An 18,621-nucleotide genomic window follows, 5' to 3' on the forward strand; every position below is an offset into this window, starting at 1 on the left:
ACAGCTTAGGCTGGCGGGCGGCGGGCCGCGGGGACAAATCGGAGAGGAGTTGTTTGGTGGCAAGCTAGGCAGCTTACGTTGGGCTTCACAGCACTGCCAGTTTGGCGAACGCTTCCCTGGCTCCATGACATGGAAACCACAGGTACTATTCGCTCTCTTCAATCCTCTTGCCACTGTTCAGACTGGCCAGGCATGTAAGTTTAAAATTTTTGGTGGCTCTGCTGCACGACTTGAGCAACGCAGTCTGACTCCTAAGTCGTTGGGCAGGCTCTGTCATAGAGCTGCATCACTCTGACGTATTTGACGAGGGTCTCGGCTGGCAGCTAGGCCCAGCACTCTGGTTGGCTGGACTCAATTGAGTCCAGCTAACCTCCACAGCTAACTCGTATTTGATCTTCTAAGCCCAACGGCAGCTAGGCCCAGCGCTCTAGTTAGCTCGACTTGAGACTGGTACGTAGCCGGAAGAAACTCGTTTTTGAGCTTTTGCCGGAACTCTTCACAGGCGAGGAACCGTGCCAGGATCAGCGGGCAGCGCGAGGTGTTTGCCTCGAAGGCTACGGGCAAAGCCTTCGCGAGGACGCAATCGTTCGAAGTTCCGCGGCGAGCTTATAGGTCGCCAGCTTGGCCAGGAAGTTTATAGTCCACGGACTTCCGTTCGTCCTAGCTCGTGTACGACGGGACTGGCACTTAAGGCAGTGGCCCTTGCCCTTGAGGTTCGTGGTCAGCCAGGACCAGGCGCTGCGCGATCGACCGTGTCGCAGAGGTTGGCGTCCCCGCCCATCAGGACCATGGTCATGGGCACCTCTTCAGCCGGGAACACATTTGCGAAAAAACGAACCGAAAATCGGAGAGAAATCGGAGGCTGCGAAAATCGTAGCTTGCGATTTTCGGAAGACGAGCCAGATGAGGTGGAATGCGCAGCGCGGAAATCGCAATGCACTGCGGTTTTTGTGCTCCGACTTCAGGAGGCTGTTCGGTAGTCTGGCGAACTGGCGTCCCATATTTCGCGCCTCTTAAGAACTTCAGCTATTAAAGCCTCGTTGTATGCCACGCGAGCCTTTGTACCACCACCCTTTGAGACAGAGACTGAACTGGTTTCTTCATAATAATAATAATAATAATCTTTATTTGCAAGAGTAATGTTGAGATAAGAACGCAGGGATGGCATACGATGTTGCCTGCGCTGCTTCCGAAGCTGCGTGAGCCACCATGTTGCGAGCCGATCGTATCTTTTCGTTCCGTCCTGTTCCGGGCTTTCGCTCACCGAGCTCCTCCGCCCCGAATTCGGAGGCGCCGTGCGAAAATATCTGGCACTGCAGATCTTTCGAACCGCTCCCGATTTTCGGAAAAGGGGAGGAGCCTAGCTGGCCGCTCGATTTTCGTGTGCGGTTTTCGCACAAAATTCGACTTTTTTTCGCAAATGTGTTCCCGGCTTTCGGCCTTGGCCTGCTCTGCGGCGGGTCTATAGGGGGTCTTCATCGCAGAAGCAGCCGCAGAAAAAGAAGCAACATACAAAAAGGGAAGAAAACCAAACAAAAGAGAACTGGGGTAATACAGAAAAGCAATATACTCGACGGCCAAGCCGAGAAAGAACATGGCAAAGATGGCGTCCGGTGGCCGAAATCTAGTCGAAAGGCCACGTTGGCCAATCGGGCGTGGCTAAAGCAAATCAGGAAAAGCAGGCCAAAAGGCCTAAACAGGCTAATCGTCTGCGGTCCAACCCGCGGGAGCGCACTAGGCCCTGCGATGAGCGCCAAATAATGTTGGAATCGGTGCAGATCGGCGCGGCAGGTACTAAAAAAAAAAAGAAAAGAAAAAAAAAGGAAAACCTTAATCGTTTTGAAGTTGCCCAACGAATGTTGGGCAACTTCAAAACGATTTCTTTTTATTTCTTTTTACGAACGGAGAGCAATACGTCAAAAGCAGCAGCAGTACTGCTGCTGCTTTTGACGATGTGTGTTTTCCGCTGGTTCTTCAGGGGTCGCCTTCATCTCTGTTGGTGACGAAACGCATGTTGTTTTGTGTGGTTTTAAGAAAAAACCTAACAAATATTTCTCACAGATTCTTTTTTTATTTGCACATTTCCAAGCGTTCATTTTTTTTTTTTTTTTTGTCAATCAAGAAGTTATAATATAGAGCTTGTGGGGCACGTTTTCTACTTTAAACGTTTACGCTGTGACATAGCTACGCATTAGTCGCATCATCTCCCTGTAGAGTGCCGAAGTAGCCCTAATACCCCAGGCAAAGTCCAGGTGAGTGAAGTCTTCGTCGGACACTCGGTTGAAGGCAACCACATGTTTTAGGTTCCATCGAAGACGCTCAACGTCCTTTTCATCCGCCCACCAATCACCCTTGCTCCAATAAAGTGCCACAGGAATCGTTACCTTTGATAGATCATACCGCGGAGGGGTTACCTGCAAAATTCAGATGTTAGTAAGCAAGCTGTGGACGATATTTATTTAATCATTAAATTAATAGCCTGTTTTTGTCAAACAAAAATGAATGTTTGTCATGTCGAGTATATGCATGGGCTTTTCTTCTACTGAGCTAATTTTCTAATGAAGCAAGATTTTCGAATAAATAGTTTTAGGAGAATATGCCCACGACGACTGTACAAAACATGTAGGAAGAAGATAAAAGCAGTGAATATTAGCGAATATATTATTCATGCTCAGAACACTTACAATAACGAATAGATGGACACGCAGAAGGGGACAGACACGTCACACGCGTTTGTCTGTGTCCCGTTCCTCGTGCCAGTCTCTGTTTCCGCTAAAAAAAGGGTTCCTAAGCATCGCGAACCAAGTAGCCCAACAGTATTTTCATATGCATAATGCGACTAAATAATTTTATTTCGAATTATATCATCGCCTTCAATATTTGTTCTAAAGCTGAAGGACAATATAGGGATACAACACTTCTGCTCTATCTGAAAAGTTGCTCGCAATAGCGCCAAAAAAGCCAAAGCCCTGCTCTGCTGCTCGTTCTGTTTGCACGAGAAGTCGTTCACGTAAAGCACTTTGTGGAGGTATAGTCTATACTGTATTTCAAGTTAGGTTAGATTACAGCCGACGCTAGGGGGGGGGGGGGGCGCTCACAGATTTCTGTTTACTCTTTTTTGTTTCGCCAAAAACTCAGTGGCACCATGTATGCGGTAGTTCTCGCACACTTCCGGTCCGAAAATATTAAAATTTTGCGAAGAATTCTGTCACCCTAATAGTAAATTTTGAGTAAGAGCGGCTTGATAATTTTCCGAAAATAACGCGCAGATTTCATCTCGCGAATAGTGTGAAACCCGCCGTCTAGTTTTATATTTGATTTCGCAAAAACTTCGAAACCCGCTGTTGCCACCGCGTTTCAACTAACGCGAGAAAGCGCGAATAGTTGGGGAGTTTACATTCTTTTGAACATGCCGTCTTCCAGCCATGACCAGAATTGTGGCAACGAAACGTTTTTCCGCCACATGCTGTTACTAATTCGTGACCCACTTATGATATGTCCCTCCCTGCCTGCTGGGACGCTTCATAACAATAAAAGGGTAACTAGCTAACGTAGGCTACTTCAGCTCTTTCCATGGAATTAGTTGCTCACACTTCCCTATTTGAGATCTTCAAAAATATTACCGTCGTACATTTGCTTTTCTTGCATAGAAATTACCTTTTTGTATTACCACCAGTCGCAAAATTAAACACCGCAGAAAGCGCCCGCCGTGCAGGAACAGGGAACTGGTGCTCTAAATCGTCTTGCTTTTTTTAAATTTTTGTTTGTTATGAAAGCAAGTTTAGACTGAAAAAAAACGTATTCGTAAGTTTTGGTATTAGATATCGATAAAACGTGAGCGGTCTCTGAATTCACCGATCGGTTACAGGCGTAACGGAACACCGATGAACGAGACATGCTTTTATAATGCTTCTTGTACCCTAGATATCAAGTGGGCCTGCTAACAGTAGATTGGCGAAACGAAAACGAATCGCCATCTTTTGTCACCGCGAAGTCGGCTCTTTACAGCGGTGTTTTGCGGGCACAAGCTTCATCCACCCGTCAAGCTATCTCAGTAAGAACGACTCTGATGGGACAAAAGAAGCAGCGCGAAAATAGCGGCGTCACGGCGTTTGCCATCCTTATGGGCTTGTGGGACCATTGGCTAGCCAGTTCAGCGCAGTAACTGCGTCATGGCCTTGCGTTGCTAGTGCGAGTGTCCGCGTTTGTATACATCCTAGCCATGGACAGCTCTCTGTTCTTTGGTGAAACGACGTATATAGAACCAATGCGTTTTCGCAGCGGGGCACGGAATACTTGAATGAAGGTATCTACTTTAAAAATAATCGTGTCTTTTTGTGTTTTACGCACACATATTTACCTAAGGGTGAAGTCGTGTATAGCCATGCACATTTGTATTTTGAATCTATTTCACCGAGAGAAAATTAACCGGACAACTGCATAGTGTCTTCAATTATACGTTGCAAATGTGGGAGGGTTGTTTTAATTGTGCGACAGTTAGCTGCGTGTGCGCTGTATTTAAAAATATATACTGAACCATAGGAACACTATGGCATGCTGTTATTAGATTTGGGGTACCAGGGCTATAAAATAAACGCGTAAAAACACCTAAACGCGATTTTAAAAAATACAAATACCAGACTCCTATCCCAATCATTTCGAAAACAGTAACTTGCTAATAACAGTTACTTTCTACTTTTTCGCAACGGGTATATTTGCCGCATTTCTCACACCGTACTGCGCATCCTGTGCATTCCCAACATCACTCATAAGAAAAGTTGATGAAAGAGGAGCTCTGAAGCTTAACCGATCTGTAGCATTAGTTTCCCCTTACGTCGTTACAATGTTTCACAATCCTTACATAACACGCGCACTGATAACAGTGCACATACAAGAAACCAACAGGTGTACATGACTCCCATTTTTTTTAATGCCTGCCCTGTTTACCTGGCCACGTTTCTGATCTCCAGTCGATTTTTTCACGAAATCGCAATAAAATGATTACTTTGGTTTGACACAGTACATAGCACAAAGAGATTTGGCACGACAGCTGTACGGTATACTTGCGACTAATACTTACGTGTGAGTGTTAATCTATCGAGATTTGGGAGAAGGCATGTATTTATATTTGTTTCCTCTGTAATATTTTTGAAGCATCCTAATCAGTGCTCATACCTGTCCATATACTTGCATGTTCAGGGATTTCCCGTAATCAAACTTCTGAAAGCATCCACATTTTGCATTCTGTAAAGCAAAGGTGAACAATAAGATTGTGATGACTTTTCAAAAAGAAGGAAGCACAGATTTAGACTAGATCACCTAATGTACATTACTACAATATACCCACAACCTTCAGTTTCACCACGTGCTTAGAAGATATCCTCGCAATCGTTAGAACCTAATCAGGGAAATCAAACTTACGGTACTGCGCCTTGCAATTCATGGCTAAGAGGAGCTGCACTAGCACCGTGAATCCCGCTTAGAGTCATGCGAATAATTAATTTAGCGACCAGTTATGATAACTTAATAAAATAAAGGCATCATTCGGCCGTCGCCAGTATTCTACAATTAGCTCAAGAGGAGTCAGCAGTCATTCATTTCGAATTACAAGTCCCTTGACCCTCCTATGGGAAACATGCCCGGAAACAGTCAGTTTAAGAGCCTAGTGCGCCACATTCAAGAGAATATATGCAGAGTGCTTATATGGACAAGTTTTTATTATGTTTATTTCAAAATACTATCGGTCCCTACATCGGACTATGATAGGGAGGGCATGAACAAAAAACTTCATAAAAGTGCAAAATAATATAAGATAAATGCCACTATATACATTTAGGCTATCCCCTCACCCGACTCTGCTATAGGTTTGAGCACTGTATCAGAAATAAAAAAAGCTGAAGCCTCCGTATCTCTATTTCTTAACCCCACTGAAGTGTTGTTGAAGCGGTTGTTATTTTCCAGCATGAAAAAAAAAAAAAAAAAAATGACGCCGCCGTTGTTTTGCACCTGCCTTACTAAGCGTTCCTCGGTGAACTTTTGATGCTCCAAGAATTGTTAATACTAGTATTACTGTAAATGATTTCGGAATTCTGGAATAATTTGACTACTTTTAGGGTTTGTTGTAATTGCAGTCACCTAAAATATTTCGTATTTTCGTATGTTGAAATTTATTTGTAAACTGACAAGAAAGACTGGTTTTACATGATGTGATTACAACTTAAAGTAATACTTTATTTTATAACTTTAGAACAAAAGAAGGACGGAAAGAAAAAACGTGGTTTTGGCGAGATATGCTTACCTGCGCCAGCCCGTACAGGTTGTTCACCGAAGTTCCAGAAGGTGTGTGACTCAGATACACTGGCAGTCGACTCTTCAATCACAGAGAGCACATTAGAGTTAGCAATGGCACACCGATTTTAATAATGTTTAACTTCTTTCAAAATGAGGTGTGGGACAATCTAAGCAATATTACACTGAAAAAAGGTGTGGCAGCGTAATGTAAAACTCTAGATGATGCCTTATATTTGATTTAAATGCTAAAAACCATATTTGTATGTACACTTATTGTGATGTACTGAAAATACCCCCACGTACATGTTTCGTTACTCCAGTGTAGTTATTCATTGGTGTATGAATAATTAACTCTCTGAATGTTGGCTCAGAGATGCGTTTTTCTGAACAGCCGCAGCATGCTTCCCCTAATGCTAAAAGTTGCAAAGGCGACAAATTTTAAATAGTTAATCATCTATTTTCGTCGTCTAAATTGCACGCTAATGTCAGAACTGTTGGAGTTTTATATCCTTTGCAAACATTAGCGCATGTTACTTAAGAGATAAGCAGCGGCACGAATCTTGGAAAGGAAAGAAAAGTTTAGGTCTGGAGTGAAATGCAAAGGCAGTTCTGATTATTACGTATTTTGAACTATTTTTATAGCATGGATTATTTCCTAAAGAACCTTTGCTACGCAGGTGTTGTACTAGAAGCACATGTCTGATAAAACTCTTTGAACCACTCTGTCTGAGGCATAAGTGATTAAATATCTATTGAGAATGAGGTTGTTACGAGTGGGTTATTAAAGAAACACTAAGTGTGATTTAACATCTAAGAGCTGGACATCATTTTGCGCTCAAGTCAACAGTAAAAGGGATTTTCACTCTAAAAAAACGCCCGTGAATCTACCTTCCCGCACAGCACTCGGAGAGCCAATCACCGCAACTTACAGAGGCAGCTCAGCGAATAACGATGCCGAAACATGTTTAGACCAAAAAACGCAGACTGAGTTGTGACATTAAGCAATGCAAGCTCTGACGCTTGCATTGCTTAACTGCAAGGGTAACTGCAAAGAAAAAAAAGTTTTTTTTTTTTTAAACAGCCTAATTGGGACAAGCATGTCACAAAACAAATGTTCCGCGAAAAAAAATTATTTTTTTTTTATCAATATTTACGCCACAGGACGTAATTTAGTAGAGTCAGAACTTCTCCACATTTGAAACTCCCGCTCTTTGACCCCCGCGGAAGAGGAGTACGCCCCGCCCCTCACTCTCCTTGCGTTGCGGAGTTGAACGACGCAGCGTCTCGACTTCCGGCAAGATCTGGCAACTACGCCAGGCCGCGGTATCGGCCGTATCGGCGGTATTGTTTTAGTTTGACGCGGTTTGCGAGCACATGTAGCGAAGACGTGGCCGGGAGAAGTGCCCCTGTGATGTTCCCGGAAGACGGAAAGTATCGTTCGTAATCGTCGTGCGCGCTTTGAAAGCGAAGCGAGTCACAGAATCCACGAGTGCGCAACCACAAGCAGAGGTTCACGACAGCGCTGCGTTGGTTTCGGCGATCTCTTTCTGTTTGGTGCAACACGGCGATGCGACAGAGCTGAAACGTTCGTGGTGTGTGTAATGCGGTGCTATGTGTTTTATGCGGGGTTGACGTACAAGGGGTCCAGTAAAACTGGCCCTTGAGGACGCAGCGAGCGTTTTTAAAAGTAAATCTTCCTCCGTTCTGTTTCAAAATGTGGAAGATTCCGGACACATACCGCGAGTAAAAAGCTGCGGGCGTTTTCAAATAAATTACGTCGTTTTAATTGAACAATGGACGCCGAATTGTTCTCCTAAATCTGCCGTTTTTATGCTTCGTGTTGTTGGACTGTGTTTGCACAGCGACGTGTTGCGCTCGTCGTGCGGTGTGAAGAAATTTGGGCAAGATTTCGTACCTGTCTACAGATGCATGAACTGAGACCACTTTTTACGTAGTGAACATGGTTTTTTTTTTTTATTTTTTATTTTGTGTCTAGTTGTGGACGTTAGGTGCACCCGGTGCGAATCTCGATGGCCTCCGGAGCGATATGACGAGAACGTAACTGGACACGTTTGTCGCTACGCGAACGCCCGATGGCCTCCAGCCAAATAGCATTCCTTTCAGGGCGACATGGATGCTGGAAGGCTCACTGTCGGGATCACGCATCTGACATCTCCGAAAAGTCAGCATTTGCATGCGCAAACAAGCAAAAAAAAAACAAAAAAACACGCTAAGCAAGCAAAGAGGAAGACGAAAGAACCGCGCTATGAAAGCCAAAACCCCGCGTCGCTTCCTATCACTAACACCTGCGACAGCTGCTAAACACACACTACTTCACTTCAAAAAGTCTCACTCAAGCACCTGGGTCAGCACGAAACACTCATCACTTCAGCGAAACGATTAGTCGAGGTAGGCGAGACAGGCGGGAGCAGAGACTTCGGCGGCCATGAAAGAATGGCGAAGCTTTTGTTTGTATGAATCCAAACGGAAGTGCCCGTCTTGTAAACCTTTTGTAAAAAATAATAACTCTCATCACATGGGTTATTCTCTAAACGTAAAAATATGCCGCTCAAAAGGAAATTGCAACATATAACAAAGGTTTAACAACCAAGATCTAAGCTGTCAATCAAACTCTTAGACAATGAGAACCTATTGGGATTGACGTCACGTAACCACAACTTCGTGGCGCGCGATTTAAAACGGACGAAATAGCCGCAAACTAAAATGAGTCTCACGCAATAAATATTGCTGTAAAAAATGTTTTTTCTCGCGGAAAAATTGTTTTTTGACATGCTTGTCCCAATTAAGCTATTTAAAAAAAAAAACTTTTTTTCTTTGCAGTGACCCTTTAATGTCACAACTCAGTCTGCGTTTTTTGGCCTAAACATAAGTTTCGGCATCGTGATTCGCTGAGCTGCCTTCGTAAGTTGCGCTGATTGGCTCTCCGAGTGTTGTGCGTGAAAGTAAACGCGCAGACCTTTTTTAGAGTGTAGTGGGGTTTTGGTGCGAAAAAAAAAATGATATAAGTGGTAAGTATTAATACCAAGACGGTCTTCTTTCCTTGGGCCGCTTAGCAAAAACAAACCAATTGGCTCCAATACCAATGCAAAAAATAAAATATTTGTTTACAAAAAGGATGTTGTGAAATAAATATTTTTGTATTTTTTATACCGATTGTGTATATATTTCTTTACTTTCAAAACATTATATCTCTCTTAATTTCTTTTCTTTTTGGTTAGGCCAGAAAGAAGGGCCAGCGCGAAATGACAAGACGAGGCACTGATCTCTTACAGTTGATGTGAGTACTGTGCGTTTTGCGGCCCACACTGCGCGAAGGAACTCGCGCTCGGCGCCCGGCGCCCGGCCCGCAATGTGCGCGCGAATCACGAAATAGGCTCGGGCTCAGGCAGTACGTTCTCTGCAAAGATACAGTAATGGTGTGGGGTCTGAGTTCTGAATCGTTGGTCCTTCTTTCGGATGAGCAGTAGCACCAAACCCTGTAGTACTTACAGAGATAGAAAAAAATGCTTAAAACAACAATTGTTGCCTTGAATATAAGAAACACTGCGTTTCCCCACAATGCACTATTTTGAGTGCACCCTGTACCTTTTTCATGGCTGCTTTTGTTTTCGTCCAGTGTTAGTTGTGAATAACTGAAAGAACTTTGGCGTTTTTTTTATATTTTTTTGTGCTGTTCTTATAAAAGCTTGCACGCATCGATGCTGCGCTATATCATGTCATGCATGAAGCTAACTATCCTGTTCAGCTTCAATCACTGAAAAAATGTAATAGTGATCTCATAAAAAAGTGTAACAATGACATGGCCATCAATACGAAAAAAGAAAAACATTTCATAACATTTCACATGTCCAAACGTAATATGCTCTGCCACAAAACGAAAAAAAAAACGCCTCAGCAAATTTGTTTAAGAAAACTTCCCCAATGCGCAAAACTGGTCTAACGATCTACCGTTTGGATGCTAGAATCACGACCGCGGTGCCTGCAACTTGGAGGAGGCTTATTGCGGGGAAGGTGTCACTGAGTAATATTTCGGTTGAACCTCGAAATATGCCCAAGTGATCCGAACTAAGTCCAGTCCTTCGCTGGGGTGTGTCAGGTGCCTTTCTTTGGTTTCGGACGTAAGCCCGCAGTATTTTCATAACAATAATGTCTTATTATTAACACTGCGAGTTGGACCAGTTGGCACTTATGCATCGTGGTAAATACGCAAAAAAAAAAGAAGAAAAAAGCGGCAGAGAAAGAAGTATACCGGACGAGGCGCACCCGCAACTGAACTTTACTGAAGGAAACGCATAAAATAAGAATAAAACCGCACATGCGCCAGGATGATGAACTTTCATTGACCACCTGAAAGGCCTAATTTATGTTGGCCAGACGGGAAGGTGCAATAATGATAGAATCAAAAAACACTCCGCCGCCACCAGGCAATCCCGTCTGGACACTTAGCTGTACATAGTGATAGGTGTGAGTGTCACGCCGAGTTTAATACTACCAAGATTATGGGAAAATTCTAAACAAAATTGGAACGCAAGATACATGAAGCATTCATGATAAGGGCTCATGGCCCGTATGTGTGTATCAGTGCTCCCTCTGTTGCCCTATCCGAAAAGAAGCAGGCTTTTATCGATCACTCAACAGTGACGGCAAGCTCTCCAGGTGGTCAATGTAAGTCCATCATCTTTGCGCATGTGCCGTTTTATTCTTTTTTTTTTTAATCGTTCCTGCGGTAAAGTTTAGTTGCAAGTTACACCTTTTCTAGTCTACTTATTTCTTTGTCACTGTTTTATTCGCGTATTTACCTCCATGTATTTTTATTTGTGCGGGCCTACTGGTAGGTTAATGTACTTCCAATCCGGGTGATAATAAAGAAAAAAAAATCCGATTTACCTGACTGCAAGCACAAATTAAACCTCAAATACAAGTCGACTTAAATAAACATCCCCGGCATAAAAAAGAAAAAAAAAACGTTTTTTTATATTTATTTAAAGACAGCCCTTATTCAAATAAATACAAGAACCTGTCAGTGGTTTTAAAATAAAAATGGTGCAGTGGTCGCTCTTTATCCTCTTTGTTCATTAGGCTCTTGTACCCTTGGGTGTTTGTTTAATTATTACCCCTGATTGACGTGAAGTATGCCAAACATAACGACTTGAAATGTGCATGTTTACTTACCTTGTTCAATTCTTTAGAATCCACGTCGGCGATGAGGAACACGCCTGTTTCGCAAACCAGTCCGGTTAAAATGTTGCTGCAGAGGAGCTTCGCCAGTTCTTTTGTCACGGAGCTGCTAGGAAGAAGTGCTCCGTGTCCAATGAACTTTAGCATCGGCTGGAAAGCCATGGATATAAGATCCTCTTTAAGGTCTGTATTTCAAAGTGCGAGACACATTTCAAAAAGATAAAAAAATCGCGGACTTCGGAAATTAAGTGAAAATTGTTAAAATAGTTTTATCAATCAATCAATCAATCTTTTAATCAGTCAATGAATCAATATTTCTTTCAAGACGAGGAGGAACCCTCATTGGAAGGTTTCAAGCTATAAGAAGCAAAACACAATTGCCTGATAAGTTACGAATGGCCTATTCATTTTTTATCACCACATCATTTCATACTGTACATCCTTATACATTGGTTTGAAGGAAGTATGCGAGTTCGTAAGCTATGAAAAGGCTAACAAGCCGCAGTTCTTGTCTTACTCTATAGCTTCGGTTGCTTTAATAAATGGAAAGGTTTTAAAAACGTCTTCATAGAGGAGACTGTACAGGGTTAGCATAGCTTAAAACCAAGTGACTGTGCGAGTAAGGCAAAAAATGTAATGCGCAGAGCTGAACTACTTTAATTTGCGAAGTGACGTTTAGGTAGTGTATTTGAAGGCTACGCGATATTTACCAATAATGCGTGTTTCTTTGTTCAGCTAAAATGATTCCTTCGTGCCTCCTTATGAGAATAATTATTTGTTAAGCTAATATCTGATCACTGCAATGTTTGCTTATACTTTCTTTCGTGTGTCTGTTAACAGATATATTATTGTAGACCTGTCAAACACGTGAATCGAAATGGATATGTCTAATCTAGATTGTTGAAGATAGTAATTTAAAAAATCAGCCATTCTTTACTTCTTTTGTTATGCTGTTCGTCACCTTAATTTGACTGAAAACAGAACGCGTGCCATCCGCTTCCCGAGCAGTTTGAATTATTTAACACAAGTTGCACTTTAAAGACGATGTACACTTACCGCAAGTATATCTGCAAATGGCAGAAAAAGTCTTGCGGGTCCTCTGAAGTTTTCGAGGAACGCAATTGGCGCCATTGCAGTAAACAGAGTTATCTAGATTAAGAAAATTGGCAATATAGGTTATCCAAAGGTGCGAAATGAGACAAGAGACCGATCTCACCAGCTAGTTTGAGTACGCCACCGCTGCCGACATGCATCGTGGAAGCTGTAGCCTTTCTGCACGCGCGACAACCCTGCTGGAGGTCTGCGCGAGCAGAGCACGGGGCGGCATGAGCTCTCTCGTGAACTGGCGTCTGCCTCCTACGAACTACAGTTATGGCGGCGTCACGCATGCGTGGAACGTTTGGTGAGATCGGTCTATTCAGTATGTAGTAAAGTAGCTGGGAAAAAGTTGCAGCATTATTTGTTGCTGTGATTACTATCACCACTACCACTACTATTAATACAAATACTATATAAATATGTAAGTATTAGGATATTACCACGTAACGTAACAGCAGGTTAATATCAATATTTTGCCAAAATGCCATATACTTTTCTTATAAACGTATCAGATATAAAAATATGAAGGAGTGAAGTTCTTATACTGTAATGCAGTAAATGCAACAGAGACACTAGTTCTTATGGTCAAATGTATTAAACTAAATTTGAATAAAAATCTATCTGGATGACCTGGAACATGAAGCTGAAAGAAGTTTAACAACTGGAGCACATCCAGTGTTAAGATGACGAAATGTCAACCCTTGGTTGCATCTAAATTTAGATTTTTAAATTTATGCGAGTGGCCTGTTGAGTGGATATTATTTTTAATCATTTTGTTGGCTGCCAAACATAATTTAATGTAATACGGAAATGTTTCATGTAATGTGCAGAGAAATAAAGGCAGGAATTTAAAAGCTTGTTTACTCTGAAATGACGAGCCCCGAGTGCCTACTGTAGTATAAAAGAAAAAAAAAAAAGATATTTGAAGCTCATAAGGCACACTTAAAAATAAAAAAAAAACGATACATTAGTTAAATGGGTTTGGCACAAGCATGTCTTTATTTGTGAAAGTAACTTTGATAATATTCAAAAGTCACGCTCTTTTATTCCAACTCGAGAATACGGATAGAAATATGCACTGTAATAATTTGTAGTCATTATCCTCGCTTTTTTTTTTGTTGAGAATGTTAAATTATTATTGCCCAAAATATTATAAAAATATTATACCTTATCGTTGTATTCCGGTTTTTCAGAAAGCAGGCCAAACAAAACTTGTGTTCCTTGAGACCAGCCAATGTACTGCATCTTCTGCTGCCCTGATATTTTCAATACGGCGTTTATCATTGCTGGGATGTCATAGGAGATGATTTGGTCCGCGCTAAAGAAGAACGGTACGGTGAAGATATTTTCAATATCAGATGAGCTTTATACAGACTGGGGAAGTAATCCGTTACTTCTTCAAGTAATTTTGTAATTGCTACGTTACTTTTTTTCCCCGAAGTAATTTATAATGTAATTTCGTTACAAAATATTGGTAACGGATTACTTTAATTAGCCCTTACTTTATAAAAAAGTGAGCACAATACAGTAAATAAAGCAATATGAGCAGAACATTCAGGAGCATAAGGATGGCAAGTGCAACAAAATAGAAAACATCAGGAGGGGGAGAATAGCCGAAAAGAAAACACGATTGTTTGTACGACCAGTCACTAGAACCACTAGAAAACGGGCAAGTAACGTGCAAATATTCGAAAGAGGAGCATCAAGTAAGCAGTGGCGTCACGAGGGTCAGCGGCACTCGGGGCCATCGCCCGCCGCGACTCCACACCCCCTCCCCTTGTGACGCCACTGCGAGTAGCATAACGCCGAGTAGCCTCTCCGTCGCATTCCATCGTGTTTTCCAAGAAAGCTCCCGAGTCAAAAGGGAACTTTCGTGGATCGCAGCTTTACCTCCGAACCTCGTAGCGGACGTAGACGCAGCTACTGAGCATGCGCACTACTAGCTTTGTCTGCACAATTCTAGGGATCAGTTCCGGAGGCCGTAAGCAAGCGGGATGGCGGGTGTGGTTGCAGCTTTCGGTGCCTTGCCAGCTTACAGGTGAACGGAGTGCACATACACTCTTACTCTCAAATACAATGTTTTATTTTTACAAGGGCTACCATTCCACGGGCGTATGAGAAATGAAAAGTAGTGTTGCAGAACATTTTTGAAAAATATTAAAATTGTTTCTATTGTTTTCTGGATAAGTGTACGGGAAAAGTAACACAAAACTAATTTGTAACGTAACGAGTAAAGTAGTCCGTCACTTTTCAGCGCCAGTAATTAGGAACGGTAATCCATTATATTTGAGGCTCGGTAATTTGTAATTGTAATCCATCACATTTTTCAAGTAACGAGCACAAGTCTGGCTTTATATATTCGAAAATAACTCGTAAATGGTGTCACGGTGTAAATAGTGTAGCACTGTTTACCGGTTTCGATTCCACGTATACCTCTCTATTTTTGGGATGTCCTAAATGAGCAGATGTTTATGGTCCTATAGACCCCTTTCAACATCCACCAAAGTCTGGTGGTCGAAATAGGCAACCTTACTAAGGAAACACCCTAAAAACCCGGTCTCGGGTGTTCTCAATCTCGCTTGTATATTTTCAATGATTTCTTTATTTACTACTGTGTCCGAGAGTACGCAAAGTACGACCAAATTGGCTCACCTGAAACTCCAAAAAGGTTTATCGTCACGGCTCAGGCTCACATGGTTTGTGTAGGTGTTGCCTCGGTAATTTCCCAGCCACACGTCGAACCCGGCATCGGCAAGCAGGAAGGCTGCATTCGGTACATAATTTGAGAAACATTGGAGACTTTTAGCAAACCGTTACCGTGTTTCGCGTACCGGACTACTGGAGCCTTTGAAGCATGCTTTTAAGCGCGCGCCTCGCGGTCACGGTATCACACGGGCGCGCGCTTAAAAGCATGCTTCAAAGGCTCCGGTAATACGATACTCGAAACATGGTAACAATTTGATAAAAGTCTCTATTATTTAGGCTTCCCGCGTCAATATGAATAAAGTTATCTCGCCTCCTCCCAATCAAATAAACAAACAATTGACCGGTGTATCGAATTTGCAATGCTGCCGAATTCTTGGAATGGCAAGAGAAAGAGTGTAATTTTAGTTGTTTTCACGGGCCTTTTCATTGCTGCTTTTTATGGATATACTTAGTGTTTATTCCAAGAAATAAATAAAGCGATCGCTTTCTCAGTTGAATACGTCAAACTGATATAGCCAAAATTGACTTGGTACCTTTTGGTCAATTCAAAGCCACTATAGATGCAAACCATTTTCTGCGTAAAGACAAAGACAAGCCGATTGCTGGTTCCGACTTTCGCATAAATGACGCAGGCGTTTATGAAGCGAAGAGTGTCACGCTTTCAGTCTACATCGAGCATAAAATATAAAAGTTTGGATATCTACCATTATAGCTAGTGGATCTCAAAGGTTGATAATCTCTCAGTATAACTGAATGGGCTTTTCTTTTCAAGGAGAGTCGTCACTTGCTTCTGGAAAGCTCATAAATTGTCATAGAGGTTTTGGAGAGCGTATGTTTCCACATATTTTTCTCGTTTTTTAACGTTTTGCTTCAGCCTACATTTATGGAGTTTGTTTTGACATATTTGAAACCTATCATTTATTTTTGTTACTTTGTTCTTACAGCGTGCACTCTCACCTTTTTACAAGCCGCGCTTTTTTCTTCTGCTTAAAGATTTTTTTATAAGAATACACTAATATATATCTGTAGCACGACCATTCAAAGCAGATTTTTTTTATAGCTGTAGGACCACTGAGGTTTTATTAGCATCTGGGTATAATTTATCATACAGTGCTCCAGTGCACTTACAATAATTGTATTTTTCGCACTAAAGCACTAAATAGACGCAACAGACAGGAGTTTACGGAGTTTTCAAGAGCGCTTACCTAGGCTCTGTTTTTCGAAGTTCAGAACAAAATCTGCCGATGAGCCGAAGAGACCGTGCACGAGAAAGACGGGAACCTTGGCGGAAGAGTTATTGCGAAAGTCTTCATTTCGACCCCATGGAATTCGCTGGATGCTGAGGATATAGCCGTCGGTGGTGATCACGTTGTACTCTTCGACAGGGTATCCCTTGCTCCAGATTAGTTCCGACTTGAAAGATGATTTCAAAAATCCAAAAAGAAAATAAATTTCAAAAATATAAGCCTTGGGACAGCTTAGAGTAACTGGAGCTGCATCAAAATGAGTAACTGCCATTTAACGACTTAATTGTCAGTTTTCAATGTTTCAGCCTACAACAAAGACTACCTTTTCCTTTAGGGCAGCGTAACGCAATAAATATTGATAAAATAAAAAAAATTAATGTAACACGGCTAAGCGAAATTAGGAATTACAGCATTTGTTTAGCTGAAACGTGCAGCTATGGTGAAAAAGAACTTCTTGAAATACGTTTATTCATTCAGCATACATAATATGTAAATGTAATAAATGACGGTAAATCAGTAAACATTTGTCCAATTTACTGAGAATATAAATATAACAAGCAAATTGACTACTTACTACGTTCTTCGACACATCGGGATCAAATGAAAGAAGACTGCCTACACCAGTAGATATTACAGAAGCCAATAAAGTGAAAAGCACTTGTAATGTTTCACTCTTCATAATTGTGACGCCTTGTAGGGAAACAGTTCTTTCCGAGACACATTCGCTCCAAAACTTCCCTCTATTTCAGACTGCGGAAGAGACATGGGCCGTAATGTGTGGCACTGTCAGTGTTCGCATTTAATAGCTGCTTGCAAGAATCGAGCGTAGCCCTTGGTTTGTTGGAGTGGCAAACAGCCAATGTATGCTGAGAGGGATCAAAGTGGCCGCCTCTCCTGCTCTCCCGTGAAGTTGTCTTCGCTTGACTGCCTTCATACGTTGCATCTTTACTGCGTACAAAACAAGATAACGAGATCAGGAAGACTGTGCCCTTGGTAACCTGAAAGATACATGATATGACAAAAACAAATCTAACAGTAGAGGAACTGAGTGCACTATACATGCCGGTAAAGGTATATTTATGAAGCGAGTTGCCCATATGTTATCTATGTCCTTCGCTTTTACCTCTGCTTATGTCTATGTGTAAAGCCCACACCGACAATCATAAATTCCAAGAAAAGCCATAAAGTAATAATGCCCTTGTAGCATGAAGTCCTAAAAAACCGATCTTTGACCTTTTACTATTTACAAACCGCGTGCGTTCCTTGCTCCGGTTTGTGGTTTCCTGGTTCCTTGTTGAGAGAAGCACGCCCTGGGAAGAGTTAAAGACAGTCCCGCCCACAAATGTACCTTATCGCGTTTGCATTTTCAGGACACAAACAATACTTAGACCTACCTGACTGTAGACATGACAGTTTTGATCCTCATAGCTCTACGTTATCAAAGATTAAATTCCATTTAGTTAACAAAACCAAGATAGAGTCAGAGCTTAGCCAAATGTTAACGCTCTTTCGCTCTACGGTTCTGTGCCCCACACGACGTTCCACTAATCAATAGTGACAGATGGGCCAGTTGGTACATGATTACTTTTTCGCAAAATGCGCCGTAAGTGACACAACATGAAGTGCTTCGTGTTGTGTCACTTACTCTGTCCTTGTCTTTTCGCATTTCGTTCCACTAAGGCTATCAAGAAGGAGGGAGGGGGAGGGGGAAGGGGGCTGAACACCTCTTCTGTTACACAAGAGCTAAAAGGCTGGATAGCCTTATAAAACTCTCATGACGCCTAAACCAATGTTGTTAGGAACAGATAAAAACAAAGCAGATTGTCTAACTAAAGCATTTATATGATATTCAAGGGAGGAATTTTTATCGCCAATCCCGTCCCCTGTTTTTACGTATATAACTCTTTCTAAACCTACGGCTAACTTAGTTCTACATACTTAACAGCAGCTTATTAGATGTACAATTTAAAATAAAACTAAGGCTATCTTAAGCTCTCCAAGTGGAGGCGTGACGTCTCTTGCGCATTAAAGGTTAGGATAGGACGATATGTTGCGGTGTGTTTATTTTCATCTCTCGGAT

The 18,621-nt window shown here is 42.0% G+C and overlaps 1 protein-coding gene across 1 annotated transcript; it reads right to left on the reverse strand.

Moving 5' to 3' along the window:
• Positions 1–2,051: 2,051 nt before the first annotated feature.
• On the reverse strand, positions 2,052–17,220 carry LOC120844354 (lysosomal acid lipase/cholesteryl ester hydrolase-like). The gene is made up of 8 exons (XM_040216103.2): positions 17,116–17,220; positions 16,500–16,707; positions 15,241–15,352; positions 13,756–13,906; positions 11,485–11,640; positions 6,299–6,370; positions 5,176–5,244; positions 2,052–2,414 (listed from the first exon to the last, which is right to left on the reverse strand). The coding sequence occupies exons 1-8, from the start codon at positions 17,218–17,220 to the stop codon at positions 2,169–2,171; spliced, it is 1,119 nt and encodes a 372-aa protein (XP_040072037.2). The 3' UTR covers positions 2,052–2,168.
• Between the last annotated feature and the right edge of the window lie 1,401 nt (positions 17,221–18,621).

This window comes from Ixodes scapularis, unplaced genomic scaffold (genome assembly GCF_016920785.2).
Source record: "Ixodes scapularis isolate PalLabHiFi unplaced genomic scaffold, ASM1692078v2 PGA_scaffold2__306_contigs__length_199485367, whole genome shotgun sequence".
NCBI lineage: Eukaryota > Metazoa > Arthropoda > Arachnida > Ixodida > Ixodidae > Ixodes > Ixodes scapularis.